Source organism: Pseudonaja textilis, chromosome 3, assembly GCF_049901715.1.
Source record: "Pseudonaja textilis isolate UNSWEBS1 chromosome 3, rPseTex1.2, whole genome shotgun sequence".
Lineage (NCBI taxonomy): Eukaryota > Metazoa > Chordata > Lepidosauria > Squamata > Elapidae > Pseudonaja > Pseudonaja textilis.
The window spans coordinates 105,262,717-105,278,965 of record NC_141992.1 but is presented as its reverse complement, the minus strand read 5'-3'; the positions used below and the strand labels follow the sequence as shown (position 1 = coordinate 105,278,965).

At 37.9% G+C, this 16,249-nt stretch overlaps 1 protein-coding gene across 2 annotated transcripts in view; it reads left to right on the top strand.

The window, feature by feature from the left end:
• LOC148126252 (tumor necrosis factor ligand superfamily member 4-like) overlaps positions 1 to 8,655 on the top strand; it is a 97,306-nt gene extending 88,651 nt beyond the window's left edge. Inside the window, exons 2-3 of one of the 2 annotated variants that reach the window (XR_015743366.1) lie at positions 2,892 to 2,934; positions 8,250 to 8,323. Coding sequence is in view for 1 of the 2 variants with exons in the window: in XM_087932054.1 (XP_087788180.1) it covers positions 2,892 to 2,934; positions 8,250 to 8,626 (420 nt within the window). In the remaining variant the exon portion in view is untranslated. Of the gene's footprint in view, positions 1 to 2,891; positions 2,935 to 8,249 lie in introns of both variants that reach the window. The other variant, XM_087932054.1, reaches the window with a different exon arrangement.
• The last annotated feature ends 7,594 nt before the right edge of the window (positions 8,656 to 16,249 follow it).

Genomic DNA, 16,249 nt, shown 5'->3' with positions numbered 1-16,249 from the left:
TTGCCTTCCTGAAAAATAAAAGGAACCTGCTTCCAAGCAGTTGTGTCTGTCTTTAAACCGGAGTTCTCCCAGCAGGAAAATAGAGCTCTCAGAAGAAAGGCATTTTCCAGCCTTTCAACATCAACATAAAATTTTTATCTAAGGGAAGGCTTTCAGTCTTCTATAACTTCTATAATGGCCCACAGGCCGGATTCGACCCACAAGGTGCTTGGATATGGTCCGCAGAGCTGCCGTGGAAAAAATGAAGGACCAGCCCACAGTGACTCTGCCAGTGAAATGTAGCTTGGGCAGCTCCGTCTTAGGGCACAATGGCCACCTGCAACCCTCTGCCAGCAAAAACGGAGCTCCCCCCCGGCTCTGTTTTCACTGGCAGAGGGCTACAGGAGGCTGTCGCAACCGAAAACAGAGCCCAACCATGCACGTCCCCAAGCTCCGTTTTAACTGCCAGAGGGCTGCAGAAGGCTGTTGGAGCCCAGGGGAGCCACAGTGGCCATACGCACTCCTCCCAAGCTCCATTTTCGCTGGCAGCGGGCTAGCTAAATAAACTACTAGCAAAACTACTGATATTTGATCACAAGGCAAGGAGGTGTTGATAAATGTTTCCCCTTTTGCATTTGAGCATCCAAGAAGGGATAGGAAAGGAGAAAGGGGAAAGGCAAAGAAAAAGAAGGAAAGATGGGAAGAGAGCAAGGAAGAAAAAAGAGGGAAAGAGGGGAAGGAAGAAGAAAGAAGAATGAAGAGGGAAGGAAAAAGAAGAAAAGGGAAAAAGGAAAGAGAAGGAAGGAAGGAAGGAAGGAAGGAAGGAAGGAAGGAAGGAAGGAAGGAAGGAAGGAAGGAAGGAAGGAATAAAGTAGCCTCTTATTCTGGAGGTTCACCCTCTCTTTTAGCCAGACCAAACAGCAAGCATTGAAACACAGTTTCAAATCTGGTAAACCCAAACCCCTCTTTCTTTGCAGTGGTTTATATCTAATTCTTGGGTTTTTTCCCTTGCCATATAAACTTTGAAATATCCTTCTAGCATTGTTTAATGAGGGTATAACTTACAAGTATTGATAATGTCTGAAAACAAAAAAAAATACATCTTTGCTAAGACCTTAATTACAAAAATGCTACCCAATAGTGATAAATGCAGTTTATTCCATCTTAATAAATCCTTTTTAATATCATTCCAGAGAGGCACATAATTATTCTGAAACAGTATTGTGTTTGTGTTGTCAATATAACCCCCAAATATTTCACCTTTTTCTCAATCCTGAAACCAGACTTTTTACTCAATATGTCACAATCCTGCGAGGTCATATTCTTAATTATCATTGTTGTTTTCTGATTGTTTATTTTAAAAACCGCTAAAACCCCAAACTCATTTAATTTCTTCATCAAATATTCTACATTATTTTTGAAGTCTTGCAAGAATATAACCAAATCACCAGCAAATGCCTTCAATTTATAAACTTCCTTCTTGATGCTTATACCTGTTATTTTCTTGTCTTGTCTGATATCTCTGTTCAAAACATCAAACATCAAAATTCCAACATCAAAATAAACAACAAAGGAGACAAGAGGCATCCTTGTCTCGTACCCTTTTGAATTTCATATGAATTAGTTAAATCAGCATTAATAACAATTTTTGCTTGCTGTGACATATAAACAGCTTTGACCCCTTGAATAAAATTCTCTCCAAAGTCAATTTCTTCCAGCACATTAAGCATAAAAGCCCAATTTAGATTGTCAAAGGCCTTCTCTGGAGCTGCCTGTTTCTCATTATATTGTAAATATTCAATTATATGCAAAACAGTCCTCAAATTACCCCTTAACTGTCTTTTTGGCAGTTAAGTAGATTGGTCTTCATGAATATCTGCTGTAAAATCTTCTTTACTCTTCTGCCAAAACTTTTTTTAATGAGATTGGTCTGTAATTCTTTATCTTCATAGCATCTTGACCTTCCTTTGGTAGAAACACAATATTGGCTTCTTTCCACATTTGAGGTATCTTTCCCCCCTGCAATATATCATTCATTATATCCTTTAGTGCCTGAAGAAGTTCATCTTCAAAACATTTATAATAAGTCTTAATAAATATTAATAAGTATAATAAGGCTAGTAAGACCACCTGGATTGTGGCTTAGTTTGGGTAGCTTTAAAACCCAACTGAGTAAATCATGAAGGATAGGTCCATTGAATGCTACTGTATTTCTTTTGAAGAGTTATATTATCCCTGAATTGGAGAAAACATGCCTCCAATATTTCAAACCTTTATTGTCAGAGTATAACATGTGTACAATGAGATTGGTTGAGCCGCCCTTAGTGCACCCCACCATCACAATACAACTCACAGTGAAGACAGAAAATCCCTAACCCAGTGAACCCTACTAACAACACACAATCCTATTGCACCATGTGAACTTATTGCACATCGCGCTGGCCCCGCAAGTCCATCATATTCTGATTGATGCACTGCTCCACGAGCAGGCAAAAGGGGGATGGAGGCCAGCCCAGAAGGGAATCTAGGGGAGGACCTGGAGGGGTCCACCTTCCCACATGTTTACAAAGACCTGGTGAAAGCGTACAATCAATACTGTATCAGCTTCAATAAATAATGGTGAGAAAGGGGAATGTCTCCACTTCTGCTTGTGAGTATCCCAAAGGCATATGTTGGCTACTGAGATAAAATGCTGTATTAAGATGAGTTGTGGCCTAATCCAGCAGAGCTATTCGTATGTTCGTATATAATTTGAAAAAAATAGCTGCATCCAGTAATTGTAATTAAGATTTCGTATGATTCTTACAATATTGTTTTAATTTATTTGGAGTATGTGACCTATATTTTCATCTTGAGTTTGTACATATTTTTTTATTATTATACTGTCTTGTTTTGTTCCTTTATGTTTTTAGAACCCAGGTTCCCAGGCCCAGTGGATCTACGTGAAGCCTAGCAGTAAGTTAGCAGTATTTCTTTCTTATTTCTCTTTTCAAATTTGTGTTCTGTTCATGCCAGAGCTTCAGATAGGCTGCCTTTCAACTCCTCCAAGTGACTTTTTGATACCACAGGCCATAATGTCTCTCTAATCCAATTTGGTCAGAAATAGCTTAAAGAATCCCAAAGCCACTTTTTTCAAAAGGCAATTGGACTTTGTTTTTCTTTGAAGACATTTCACTTCTTATCCAAGAAACTTCTTCAGTTCTGACTGAATGGTGGAAGATGGAAGGATTTATATTTCTTGCAGTCATCTGGTTGTTAGCACTCTTTCTGAGAGTTGTTGAGGCCACTTGGAGATTTTTCTGTTTCCTCAGGATCACCTGAATAGTGCAGATGGGTGTGGAACCTCCTTGGAACTGCTGAAAGGACTGCGTTGTAAATAGGAGATAGGTGTTGTTGCAGGGTTGGGATTCTACCAGTTCACACCTATTCACTAGAACCAGTTATTAACATTCTAAGCAGTTTGGAGAACCAGTTATTAGAAGAACTTACTGGCCTAATCCTGTAAGGAAGGCAGGAAGGAAACATTCTGGTGTCGTTTACAGAAATTGCCTCTCTGTTAACCCTTATTACATTCTTGGCAGGACTAGACTTCCTGTCTCAGGAACTTCTCTGGAGTTTTTTTTTTCCCTTCCTTTGCTGGTACTTTGCTTGCGTGGAGTGACCATTCAAAGTTACAATGGCACTGAAATAGTGACTTATGACCATTTTTCACACTTACAACTGTTGCAGCAGCCCCACAGTCAGTCACGAGAGGCCAGGCAAGGAGATGCATGCCTCGATGTGAATGATATTGAGTTGGCCACACCCAGCCAATAACATGACCACTAAGCCACACCTACAGAACCGGTTGTTAAAATTTTTGAATCCCACCCCTGTGTTGTTGTATCTCTCCTCCTCTGTTGAGAGAGGGTTGTTAAATGTAGATGGCCCTCTTTGACCCCTCTTTCAAACCAGCAGTCTTCTCTGTCCAGAATGTGGACTTTACTATCTTCAAAAGAATTGTCTTTCAAATGCAGACGGTCTGCTAAATCTTGTCATGATGGATTTGTTTTATGTTTTGCCATGCATTTATGAAGTGGTTGTTTTGTTTCTCCAACTGAGAAGTGACAATCTCCATAGACAGTTTAAATTTTAAAGAGTCAGCCTTTATTGTGTAAACAAAGAAAAATTTCCTTCGTCCTCCCTAATGCAGATTTAACAGCTCATTTGTCTTCCTTACCTGTTCTTATAAATTCACATAAGAGAGGTGGTTTGCCAGTAAGAACAAAAAGCTGTTCTATCCAATACATTAAAGCTTCTTCATTCTATTCTAGCTTATCCTGGAAAAGATGGTAGAAATTGGACCATAGTAGCCAGTTTAGCCTGATATAAGATCTTCTTCTTAGTTTAAAACAAAAATTCTTAGGCTTCATGGAATCAGGAACTAGGACTGGCACCCTGGCCCTTTGCTTATATTTCAGACAAGACTGAAGATAGGTCATTCTTCTTGCAGTGTTTTGTGCATTAAAGTGCATTAATGCATATGCACATTAAAAAGTGCATTGAAACATTTCTAACAGTATTCCAATATTTGAGGGGCTGCCACAAAAATGAGGAAGTGAACCTGTTTTCCAAAGCAAGAGGCAAGATAAGAAACAATGGAAACTAATCAAGGAGAGAGGCAACCTAAAACTAAGGAAAAACTTTTTATAGTGAGAACAATTGATCAATGGAATGGCTTGCCCTCAGAAGTTGTGGGTGCTCCATCATTGGAGGCTTTTAAGAAAAGACTGGACAGCCATTTGTATGGAATAGTACAGGGTCTCCTACTTGAACAGGAGGTTGGACTAGAAGATCTCTAAAGGTCCCCTCCAACTCTGTTATTTTGTTCTGCTCTGTTCTAATTCCATTGTGAAGGTAACTCACCACAGTAAGTTTTTGTGGAGAAAAACATAAATATCACTTACTGCAAACTCTGCCCATAACTCCTTGCAGCGGCAGTGCTTTAATCCTCTTAGCTATCTTTTACAGAAGTTTCGAATGCCAGTTTTTCTGCCATTGAAAGAACTTTCTTCTTGCCAGAGAAAAGAGAAAAAGGAGTCAAATATTCTGCTGGCATCAGAGAGTACATTCACCTTTGCTTCTTCCTTCCTTAATTCCTGCTCTGCATGTAGGACAGGAACAGAGGACCCTCTTCCAGGGGTGGGTTTCTACCTGGTCGGACTGGTTCTATAGAACTGGTTGTTATGATTCTGCGCAGTTCGGAGAACCAGCAAATCGCACCACTGGCTGGCTCCGCCCTTCCCCACCCTGCCCACTCACTCCTTACCTGGCATGCCTGCTAAGTTGCTATTTTTCCTTTTTTTTCCCCTGACCATCAGCTGTTCCGACTATCAGCTGTGCCGGGAGTTTTAGATTAGTCTAATCCAAAAGCAGAGCTGAACCTTCCTTAGGACTGAAGCTTCTATTTTTTCAGTGCAGACTTAGGTAGCAGGTGGAAGAAAGTTAGATCTCTGAGTGATTCTGTGAGCAACTCAATCTGCCTGCTTGTTTTGCCTGATTTTGGGCAAAAGTTGCTCTCTTCTTTTTATAAAAAATCAATATTTACATAAATATTTATAATATTTACATACAAGCCACACCCAGCCAGTCATGTGAGCACCAAGACACACTCACAAATTAGGCCATGCCCACAGAACCGGTTGTTAAGAAATTTGAATCCCATCCCTGCCCTCTTCCTCCCATGGAAGATCCAATCCATCACAGCCTAGAGATTTGAAGGTGTGCCCTCTGTGGTACAGCTGAGCCTCCCTTCAAACTTTAATTGCTGCTTACATGCAATTCAGCAAGTATACTGCTGGTGTGGTATGTTCCTGACACTTCTTAAAACTGTACACCATTGGACACAATCAAAACACCCCAAGGGGTTTAGCACACCTGTGCCAATGGGTAGGTTGGTGGATATAATGTATGTATGAAATGTCTTTGATTATTAGTAGCTCAGATTGGTAATTATGTTGGTTTGAACTCTCAGCTTGATGATTTGGTTGCAGACATTTCATTCCCATTCAAGGAGACATCTTTAGTACACTTTGGATTGTGCTTGTTTTGGGGAGCACTCGCCTTTACTGAGTCCTGGTCTGATTTTGGGTTGTATGACTGGCTGGCTATAGTTTCTGAGTCATAGTCCTTGGTTTTAAGTACCATCTATAGGTTGTGCTCCCCCAGACAAACACAATCCAAAGCACACTGAAGATGTCTTTTCAAATGGGGACAAAATGTTTGCAACCAAATCACCAAGCTTGGAGTTCAAACCAACAACATAATGTATGTATTAAAGTGAGTGACAAAGCTGTGGAGGAGCAGGGGATGTTTTTAATTATATGTTCAGAAGTACTGTTACACCATTAATCATATGTGTGGGCATATTCCCCCATCCCACACATTTTCACCTTCAGTGCCAAAGCCATGGTAGAGGGTCAGTTTAAGAATGGGAAAGAATTTCTGTTGCTGAACTCCTGGCCTGGGTGAGGATTAGGGTTGCAGGTAGCAGAGGCATTTCTCTGGCACAGAGTATCCTGGTGAAAGTTGTTTGCCCACCTACTTTTCTACAAACCCTCATTTTGTCTGCCACTCCTGGCAACAGCAATAGGGGAAAGAAGGGAATCTGTCTTCTGCCACCAGTTCTATCCCCAGCACTGGGTAGTAGGAGAAGCTGAGGGGAGAAAAGCAGCAGAAAATGACAATTTGGGCCCACTCTTCCTTTAGTAACATTTTTATTTTATTTCCAAAGTTAAAAATAAAAATAAAAAATGAAAAGAAAGAAAAACTAATCAAGGAGAGAACCAACCTAGAACTAAGGAGAATTTTCTTGACAGTAAGAACAATTAACCAGCGGAACGGCTTGCCTCTAAAAGCTGTGGGTGCTCCAACACTGGAGGCTTTTAAGAAGAGATTGAACAGCCTCCTCTGAAATGGTATAAGATCTCTTCATTGAGCAAGGAGTTGGACTAGGAAGACCTTCAAGGTCCCTTTCAATTCTTCTTATTCTGTTAAAAAAAGAAAGAAAAGATCAAAACAAAACAATATAAAATCAGAAAAATGTACATAAAAACAAAATAACAAAGAGGCACATAGGTTGTCCCAACCAGCTGAATACTGATAAATGTATTTCAATAGTAATAGCTCCCCCCTTGCAAAACAGACACACAATTTATATCTCTATTTGTTAAATTACTATATGGCATTAAAAATATTACAAACATGAAAATATATTATCAATCAACGAATTTGATCTACCATCTATCTACTGTTAAAGAAAACAGTTAACAGATAATCCCAGCAACAAGCTAAACTTCAAAGTTCTCATGACCTTGATACTATCCCTCTGTTGATACAACCTACGACTGTATTGGCTTTTTTTTGGCATGCAGCACACTGCTGGCTGATACCAAATTAATTGTCCATTAGGACATCTAGATTCTTCTCATAAGTACTATTGTTGAGCCAGGTACCACCTAGTCTATACCTATGCATTTGATTTTTACTGCCTAAATGCAGGACCTTACTTTTCTCACCATTGAACTGCATCTTGTTGGATAGGGTCCAATGTCTAGGATCATCTGTCAAGATCCTTGAGTATATTCTGTCTGAATCTATCAACCAAAATATAGAAGATGGATTCAGATAGACCAACTTAGATTTGATCCTGCTATCATCCAAATTGTTTCAGCTTGGTATTGTCTGCAAATTTTATAAGTTCCCCTTTAATCCCTTCACCTAGATCATTTATGAAAATGTTGAAGAGTACTGGGCCCAAGATAGAATCTTGTGGTACCCATTGCTTTATTCCCTCTATTTATATGTAGTTCTTTTGAGTGCTACATGCTCAGTGCAATTGGTCAGCCAACTGCGGATCCATCTGGTGGTATGGTCTGTCCCACATTGTTCTATCTTATCAATAAGTAGGCTGTAGTCTAGTTTGTCAAATGTCTTACTGAAGACCACAGCATTTCCCTAATCCACTAATTTAATCACTTTATCAAGGTTTATCAAATAAGGTTTCTTTGGCATTATCTGTTTTTCATTTTATCATTTTATTCATTTCTACACAATCCATGGCTTGATTAACTTTTCCAGGATTTTTCCAAGCATTGGTGGCAAGCTGATTGAACTTGATAGTTTCCTGGATCTATTTTGTATCATTTTTGTAAATTGGAACCACATCAACTCTTTTCCAATCTTCTTATAGTTCTCCTGTGCTACATTGCTTTTTCTGAAATTTCTTGCAGATCACATCACATACCGGAAACCAATTAGCATTAAGAAGAAAGATGGTACAATGGAAGTCAATCTTGTGAACCACTCAATTCCAATCCATTGTGATGGTCTTTATCTGTTCTTCTTGAAAGGGACAATCACCTTGCAAAATAACAAGGTTCCATTAAGTCTCCTAATTTATCATCAGCCTAGCTTGCACTTTCTGAAGATAAACTGCAGTGACCAGAAGACTGAAGTACAAGAAATCTTTGTGGGTGAATTTCGTTCTAAAGATGAAGTGTATTTGATGTACAATGGATCCAATGAAGACAATGGAACCTCTAAACATGACTTAATATTAAATCTTATAATGTTAACTCCTCGTTCATATTGTTATCCTGAAAAGTAGAAAGTAATAAAAAGCTCATTCGGATCTTGGCCATTTTTGTATTACTTGTATTCAAAATTGGTTTTCATTTGGTGCATTTCAGAAGCATGGTTCCCAGGCCTAATAAATGTGATGTTAGCTATTAATAAACAGAAGCATGTACAATGGTCTTTTCTTCTGCTTGTTGCTTGTTGCTTGGTACTCTACAAATGATGGTGACAATGGTGGAGGCAGAGTTGCATCATAGGGAAAAAAGGATATCCAACTAAGTAAAGAAGAAGGGGAAGGAGATGAAGAGAGGATGAGGGAGTAGAAGGAGAAGGAGACAGAAGGCAGGAGAAGAGAAAAAAAGTAAAGGAGATGAAGAAAGGGATGAGCAGTGGAAAATCAAGAGACTGAATGTTCGATGAGAAAGGACAAAAGATAAGGGCAAGTGGTGGGAATCTGTGATCTAAGATCCAGAGCAGTCACCAGAGTAATCATCAAATGAGAAGCCAGGTGACCTGGTAAACAGAGGGTAAGCAAGAACCCAAGTGACTGGAAAGCAAGCAGAGCAACCAGATAGCAGAGCAAGGGCAGAAGCATTCAGCAGCAGATCCAGTGCAACCTAGCAGACTTAGGCACAGCAGCAGACCCAGGCAGCAGCAGACCCAGGTGACCATGCACTGGTGAAGGGCAAGCAGTCTGAGTGAAACCTGGCAGACACAGGTGATGAAACAGCAGTAGACCCAGGCAGCAATTGACCCAGAGGATGGGGGCAAGCATAGCAACAGCAACAACTGAGTATAGCAGCAGTGTAAAAGAAGTTAAGAAATATCAACAGCAGCTATGTGATAAGCTAAAACAAGTATTACTACATAATTAACCCCCCAAAGCTAAAAGCTGCCATAAATGAACTAATTTTAATCAACTTAAGAAAAAGAAAAATAGTTTTTGGGATTTTATTTAAAAAAGGGTTAGGTTTCTGAATTTTGTAATTTTAAAAATTTTGTTAGTTTTTCAAATTATAAACTTTTATATACAGTAAATATCATATTTCTAAAATGTTTAAACATTATTTTTATTATGTTTTCTGTAATTTTTAATTTTTAAAATTTATATTAACTTTAGGTTTTAAAATTTATAAACTTTTACAATGATTTTATAATTTTTCAATTCTTAAATTTGTGTAAATTTCAAATTTTTAAAGTTTTAAATTTTCATAACATCTTATATATTTTAATTTTAAACAAGAAAAATTATTTCAAATGCACCCAACTGGAAAAAAAGTCTAACTCTGTTCTGATTTGCAAACTATGTACTATATATATACCCACACCCATAGAAGACTCAAATTATATCTGTACCAAACATAAATTAATTGAAACACTTGAGGAAAAAATTCAAAGGGTCAAGAAACAAAGAGAGCCACCCTGAGATTTAAATAGCAAAAGGAGAAACTCCAATTAAAGGAAGAAACCAAAGTGAACATAGTAAAGAGCTTTTAACTAAGAAAGAAAGAGACCCAATGCAGCAGAATGGGGGAGGGGATGAAGCAATTGTGAGGAGCATGAGGTATATCAGTGGGTTGGGGGAGGCCTTAGGTAGTCTTAAGTTGACAGTTCCATCGCTACCCCCCCACATGGCCTTCCCCTACATTGAGATACCTCATATTCACTTAGCAACCCACACATTCGATTAGCAAATGTGTGGGCAAAAACAGGGAGTGATCACATTTAAGTTACATGGTTCACTCCTACAAATCTTCTGGTTATGAATGTAATTGGCAGGCTTAATTATCAGGACTACCTGTATTAGACTTTTAGAGTAGCTGCACTGATTGTAGAGATTATATTCAACAGTGCAAACTCTGAAAAAAAATCTGATTTATGATTTATCAATCTAAAAATTCAGAACAAAAGGAGAAGATGTAATAGCTTGACCACTATGTATCAAAACATCTATCACTTTCTCCATAGCTTTTCAGCAGAGAAAATCATAATGCTAATTTAGAGTGAGACATGTGCCATCTAGAAAACAGTTTTTAAAATGTATCATTAATTTTAGATTTCATTTCCATTATTTATCCAAGTCTTCCTTTTGGTAATAATTTGTCCTAAACATTAAGATTAATTAAAGATGTTTGATCCATAATATGTAATTAGTTTAATCTGCAATATTCAATATTACTCTTACCAAGCAGAAAAAATAAATGAACTCTGCTAATCATTTAATAAATGTATGTAGGAAACATACCATGGTAATAATGGGAGACTTTAACTACTCTGATAGCAACTGGGAGACAAACTCTGCAACAAGTGGGAAATTGAAGAGATTCCTAATCAACTTAGCTGATATGTTTGTTATCCAAAAGGTAGAGGAGGGAACTAGAAATAAAGCTATACTGGACCTAATTCTTACTAATAGAGAAGAACGTGCCAGAACTTTGGGTGAGAGTGACCACATCATATTGGAATTCAATATAATGCAAACACAAGCAATAGAATATAACCCAACCAGTGTCTTAAACTTTAAAAGAACTGATTTTTAGTAAACTCAGAGAGAGCCCAAGAAAAATACCATGGATGAAAATCCTAAAGGGGAACACAACTCAAGAAGCATGGAAACTCTGAAAAATGTGATCATAAAAGCCCAGTCCAACACAATACTGTTGAAAAAGAAAAACAAGAAATCCAAGAAGAAACTAGCATGGTTGCACAAAGACCTCTCTAATAAACCAAAAGACAAAAAGGACAAGTATAAAAGATGTAAAGAGAGACACATAACTAAGAATATCAGCACATAACTGATTATACAGTGTGTCAGTTGGGTACATATATCTTGTGCACATAATAATATTGGTATACATGCTTTAGGTTGCTGAGCTCATCTTCCACATACTGGTCCTCCTCTGCTTCCAGAAATCTGACCTCTAGCAGTTGTAGGAACTCATCTACGTCATGTAGTTGGGAGGCCCTTCTCTTGTGGAGAGTTGCTAGCCATTCTCTTGCTTCTCCCTCTATCCCCCCAGAAATGGCATTCACCATAGCATTCCAGGTAGATCTTAGCTAAGTCAAGGAATAAAGCTAGCTGGTCTGGGTCTCCATCAAATTTCCCCCTGAACCGGGCCAGTTCATTGGGCTCTGCTCCTTCTGCTCCCTGTTGCCCTCTGTAAGCCTGCACTTGAGGAGGCTGACCTTCCTCCCCAGCTCTAGTTCACACAGGAGGAAGGGACTGCCTGCTATGTGAGGGAGGCATCGGCTGCCACTGTGGGCTCTTTTTTCTTCTGGTGTGTAGAGAGGGAGGGCTGTGGTCTTGCCTGTTTCTCCCCACATCAAAAGGCCCTGTAAAACTTCCCCTCTGTTTTGGGTGGCAGGACAGGCTGTCATCTTGAATGATGGCCTGTTCAGATCTGTCTCTCAGCTGCTCTATGGATCTCCCCAGGGATTCCATCAGGTAAATCTGGTTTTCTCCCTTCCAACAGAGCAGGTTTCTTCTCTTTGGAGTTGAAGTGGAGCTGTCCTCCTTCTGTAATTATGCTATCAGTTTCTGTTTGCTTCTGGCTGGAAGCCAAGCTTTCTCCTGATAGTCTCTGCCATGGCTGCCCACGTTTCTCTCCACACACCCCAGATGTCAGGGAGCGATAGAAGAGGCCAGGATGCAGGCACCCCGGTGATTAATTAAGAGAGTTGGCTATCTGTCAAGATTCTAGCAGTTATTCCAATTAAATCATGAGCCTTGACCCACACTCCCAAAACTAAAGAGGATTTATTTGAAGGTAACATTCTACGTCTGACACTAATCTGAGCATAGCCAACTCTGAGATACATAGTTCACTGTCACCCTTTATCTTGCTTTCCCCCCCACTCCTCTGGGTGTATCATCCAACGAAGAAACATCCATAGCCAAGAATCATCAATCATACTCTCCAATAAAAAATTTTCACGGCAGAAGCCTCAGCCATCTAATCAGTCTTAGAAGAAAATATGAATGGAATGTACTTTCGATTTACCCTGTTGCCTGCTCTTTGAAACTCTCCCCCCTTCTTTCTGTTATCAACTATAAAATGTGTATACAAAATGTTTTATGAGTTGACAGTAATATGATCCAGGTATCTGATGACACTTCCAACATTTCACTGATTTGTCTTTGAACATCTTTGCTAATCTTGCCGGAGGTAGATGCCACCTGTAAAACATCTTATACAAATTCTCTTTATAGGCTTTTGACATTGTTAATTTATAGTTTCTAGTCCATAATTTCTGACACTTATCCAAGTCTATCCCATATCCAAAATTTTCCTCCAAGCAATCATCATTTTTTAAACTTGTTCTTCTAGTTTCACTCCTAATAAATAGTTATACAGTTTTTTAATCATCTTCTCTTCAGTACCTGCTAAAATTTTATCTAGTTCAGTTAATTCTTTATAAAACCCATCTGTCTTATTGTTTTTTTCATATCTAGAATTATTTTCATATATGAATACCAATTCATGTTCATCCCTTGCTCATCTAATTCTCATTTTGTTTTGAGTTCCCCTTTTCATTTAAAACATCATTATATCTAACAATATGTTCCATTTTACAAACATTTGGATACACAAATGCCTTCATTGTTGATAACCAGACTGGTATTTTCAAATAATGTTGTTCCCTTATTTTTTTCCCATGTTAACAATAAGGCATCTCAAATATAATGTCTCCGGAAATAACCATGTGCCTTGCTTTTCTTGTGCTATAAAATTGCATGCCACCCCAATTGTAAATTGTGCCCTTCCAATGTTAGCAGCCTAGTATTTCTTAGAGTAATCCATTCTTTCATCCATATCAATGTTACAGCCTGGTAGTATAGTTCCCAATTGGGTAATCCAAAACTTCCTCTCATTCTAGTATCTTGTAAAAGTTTTAATTTAATCCTTGACTTTTTTCCCTGCCATATATATTTCAACATCATTTTATTTAAATCTTCAAAATATTCTTTCCCTAACTTTATTGGAATTGTCTGGAATAAGTATTATATTCTTGGTAATATATTCATTTTAATTGTCGATATTCTCCCTATCAAGATGGTTGTAAATTTTTCCATTTTTCTAAATCTGTTGCAATCTGTTGTTTAAGTCTGTAATAATTATCCTCCTTAAGTGTTTCACATCACTTGTATCCCCAGATATTTCACTTTTTTGTGATCTGGATATTTAATCTGTCCATCAATTCTTTTCTTTGCCTTTCCATTATGTTCTTCACTAAAATCTTAGTTTTTTCTTTATTTATTTTATGTCCTGCAACCTCTCCATATTCTTCTATCTTTTCTATCAATTTAGGATCTGACTCTAATGGTTCTTCTAGTATAAAGACCAGATCATCTGCAAATGCTTGTAGTTTATACTCCTCATTTTTTATCTTCATTCCTTTTATTTTCTTATTTTTTCTAATATTTCTATTCAATACCCTGTTTCTCCAACAATATAGCTTCCCCCAATAAGAAGTCCCAGCATGTTTTATAGGCATGAAATGAAATTAAGCCCCTCCCCCCTAATTAAGGCCTATATTAAAACATGCAAAATGGGAATGGTGGGGGGACTTGCCATTAGGAAGTACTTTTGTTGCACACCCAGATATGGTGGTGCCTGCGTTGACCCCAATATGAAGTGCCCCACCAACACCGAGGTCAACATCCAAGCCATCGTTGCCCGCCCAAAGATGCAAGGGGGTGGAATTAAGTCACCCCCCAAAAGACTGCCTAGCCATTTTTTCGGGGCTCAAAAAAAAATAAGACCCAGCCTTATTACATGAGAAATACGGTACTTCCAAAGTGAGTACAAATAACAATGGCGAAAGAGGGTGTCCTTATCTAGTTCCTTTCTTAATATTAATATTGTCGGTTAAGTTTCCATTTATCATTACCTTTGCTGATTGTTTGTAATATGTTCAGGGGTGGGATTCAAATTTGTTAACAACCGGTTCTGTGAGCATGGCCTAATTTGTGGGTATGACTTGGTGGTCATGTGACTGGCTGGGCATGGCTTGGTGGTCACATAACCAGCTGGGTGTGACTTGGTGGTCACGTGACTGGCTGGGCATGACCAACTCTACACTTCTTTGCCCTAATGACTTCTTTAAGTATAAAAAAAAGATATACCAAAACAAAAGGTAGTATATTATTTCATGTCTTTAATGCTTAAATAATAAAAAGGTACACAAAACTAGATTGTTACAATATTTTAAAATATTAATCAAAAACTATTACATAACAAAATTTTACAAAAAAACAATAAAACTTATTTAAAATACTGCCAAATTGCTTTTTTATTGGTGTCCTCAGTTAGTTTTCTTTTGTTTAACATGAGCATCATCATCTTTGTGATGTGCCCATAACCATTTCTTTACTATAGGAACAGGGTCCCATTCTTGCAGAGGTAAGCCAATTAGATTGATTGTCAGCAGGTTTTTATATTAGAAACTATTAGGCGACTTCTGCCCTCTGAACAGTGAGAAACCCCTTTCCGCCTCTGCTGAGTGGACTGCAATAGTCCTAACAATATCTCTAACCTTTTTAATGCTGCAAGGAATTGTATATTTTTCTGAATCTTTTAATACATTTTCTATGAAATCACAATAATCATTAATATTGATTTCATAATTGAAAATTTCATCAAATGCAATCCATTGTTCTTCGGCTGCTCTCCACTGAACCACCACTTCTTCAATGTTCCAGTAATCTGGCTCCGAATAATTTAGAAATTTTAATTTATCAATGTCTTTAAATTGGCAGCCTATTTTTAAATGTTTGCAATCCCTCAATCTTTTCTTCAAATTAGTTACAATGCTTTCTACAAGTCTTTCATTAGGAAGTCCCATAAATCAATGATTTTGTACAAAATTTATATTTTTAAAGGTTTCTGAAGGTTTCCATCAACCTTTTTTTCATATGCACCCTTTTCCTTTATAAGCATTAAAATGGTTTAATTGATCTTACCACAAGTTTTTCAGCCTTTATAAGATCTATGTTTCTTGCTTACAATGCATTAGAAAGAAGAGATATTTCAGTTAGGACATCAATCATCAAGGCCAAATCAGTGAGAAAATATGTGTTTTCAAGACAGGCAGCCATAGCGGAGTATTTTTTATTTGAACAGAAAAAACTGGTGTAGTACTGGATACACAGCTAGGATTGATCTTAAACTACAGGCAGCCCATCTTGGTCCAAAAACTCTACCAATCTTTATAATTTCAATTTCAAGTTGTTCGGAAATTTTACTAAGTTCAATTAGGTTCTTATTCGATTGATGGAAAATAGAATATATTTTATCAATAAAGGTTTGAAAATGAGACACAGATGATATTGAAAATAGATAGTGCTGAAAATGGTCATTTTCCAGATCATCCCACTGCATAATATAGTTTAGGGTTGTATTTGGAAATAAAAGGGATAAAAAGAATGAACCGTGTGTCAGAAACAAAAGAGAGCCAATTTGGTGCAGTGGTGAAGGTGCAGCCCAGAAACCAGGAAGCTGTTAGATATAGGCCTTTAGGCAGAAAAACCACTGGGTATCTTGGGCCAATCCTTCCCTCAGTCCAACCCACATCACAGGTTTGTAGTGAGGAAAAAAATAGGTAAGTTTATTACTGTATACTATGCTATAAAAAGGAAAGATAAAATAGTAGT